General features: G+C 62.1%; 1 protein-coding gene across 1 annotated transcript in view; it reads left to right on the top strand.

Annotated features, from left to right (window-relative positions):
* Positions 1–836, top strand: part of DACRYDRAFT_24655 (uncharacterized protein) — a 1,669-nt gene extending 833 nt beyond the window's left edge. Inside the window, exon 2 of the mRNA XM_040773775.1 lies at positions 24–836. Coding sequence (XP_040625038.1) covers positions 234–539 — 306 coding nt within the window. The 5' untranslated portion in view covers positions 24–233 and the 3' untranslated portion in view covers positions 540–836. The remainder of the gene's footprint in view (positions 1–23) is intronic.
* Positions 837–965: the final 129 nt, after the last annotated feature.

Here is a 965-nt window from a genome sequence, read left to right as displayed (position 1 = left end):
AAAAAAAAAAGATCAGGGCTCACCATCATTCTTCCCCCCTCTCCAAATCCTCCCCGCCTCCCTAGCTCTGTACTCAAATGGTGTCCCCCTCCCCCCTCCCCCCGCACCAGCACCAGCGGGCCCCACACCCCCGGAAGGCTCGAGTTTCCTCCGAAGAGCAGTTGTCTTAGCCCGTTCTACGAGTTGGTCACATACTTGTTGGATCTGGCGCGAGCGGAGGGCTGTTGTCGTGGATGTCAGTCCTCCTCCTCCTGCCCCTGCCCCTGCTACCACTCCTCCTGCCGCTGCCGCTGCTGCTACACCTGCAGATGGTCGCGCCCCCGCCCCCTCCCCCCCAACCCTCCCAAGACCTCCAAAATCTCATCATCCCAAAGGTTATCCGTCACCCCATCCGAGGAGAGGAGTATGATGTCCCAAGGCTGGAGGGGGATCGTGTATGTGAGGATTTCGGGGTTGGGGCGGGGGGCTGGGGCTGGGGTTGGGGAGGCGCTTGGGGGTGGGGAGGCGCTTGGGCTTGTGGATGGGGCTGGGGCGCTTAAGGAAGTGGAAGCGGATGTAGTCAGGACAGAGGCCGGCAAAAGAGTCGCAGTCGGAGTCACAGTCGGAGCGAACAGCCTAGAAGAGGAAGAGGTAGACAGGCTCCGCCCCAGCGCCGTGGCCGATGCCGATACCGGTGCCGGTGCCGTTGCCGTTGCCGGTAGCGGTAGCGCAGATGGATATTGTTGAGTGTGCAAATGACGATACTGTTGCTGTCCCTGTGGCTGTTGTGGTTTTGGTTGTTGCTGTTCCTGCAGCTGGTGCTGTTGGTGCTGGTGCTGGTACTGGTGAGCGCTCCTCCCCTCCAAACCGCTCCCACTCCCACTCCCACTCCCACTCCCACTCCCACTCCCACTCCCACTCCCACTCCCACTCCCACTCCCACTCCCACTCCCACTCCCACTCCCACTCCCACTCCCACTCCCACT

The sequence above is a fragment of the Dacryopinax primogenitus genome, assembly GCF_000292625.1.
Source record: "Dacryopinax primogenitus strain DJM-731 SS1 chromosome Unknown DACRYscaffold_20, whole genome shotgun sequence".
Classification (NCBI taxonomy): domain Eukaryota; kingdom Fungi; phylum Basidiomycota; class Dacrymycetes; order Dacrymycetales; family Dacrymycetaceae; genus Dacryopinax; species Dacryopinax primogenitus.
This window is presented reverse-complemented; position numbering and strand designations above follow the sequence as displayed.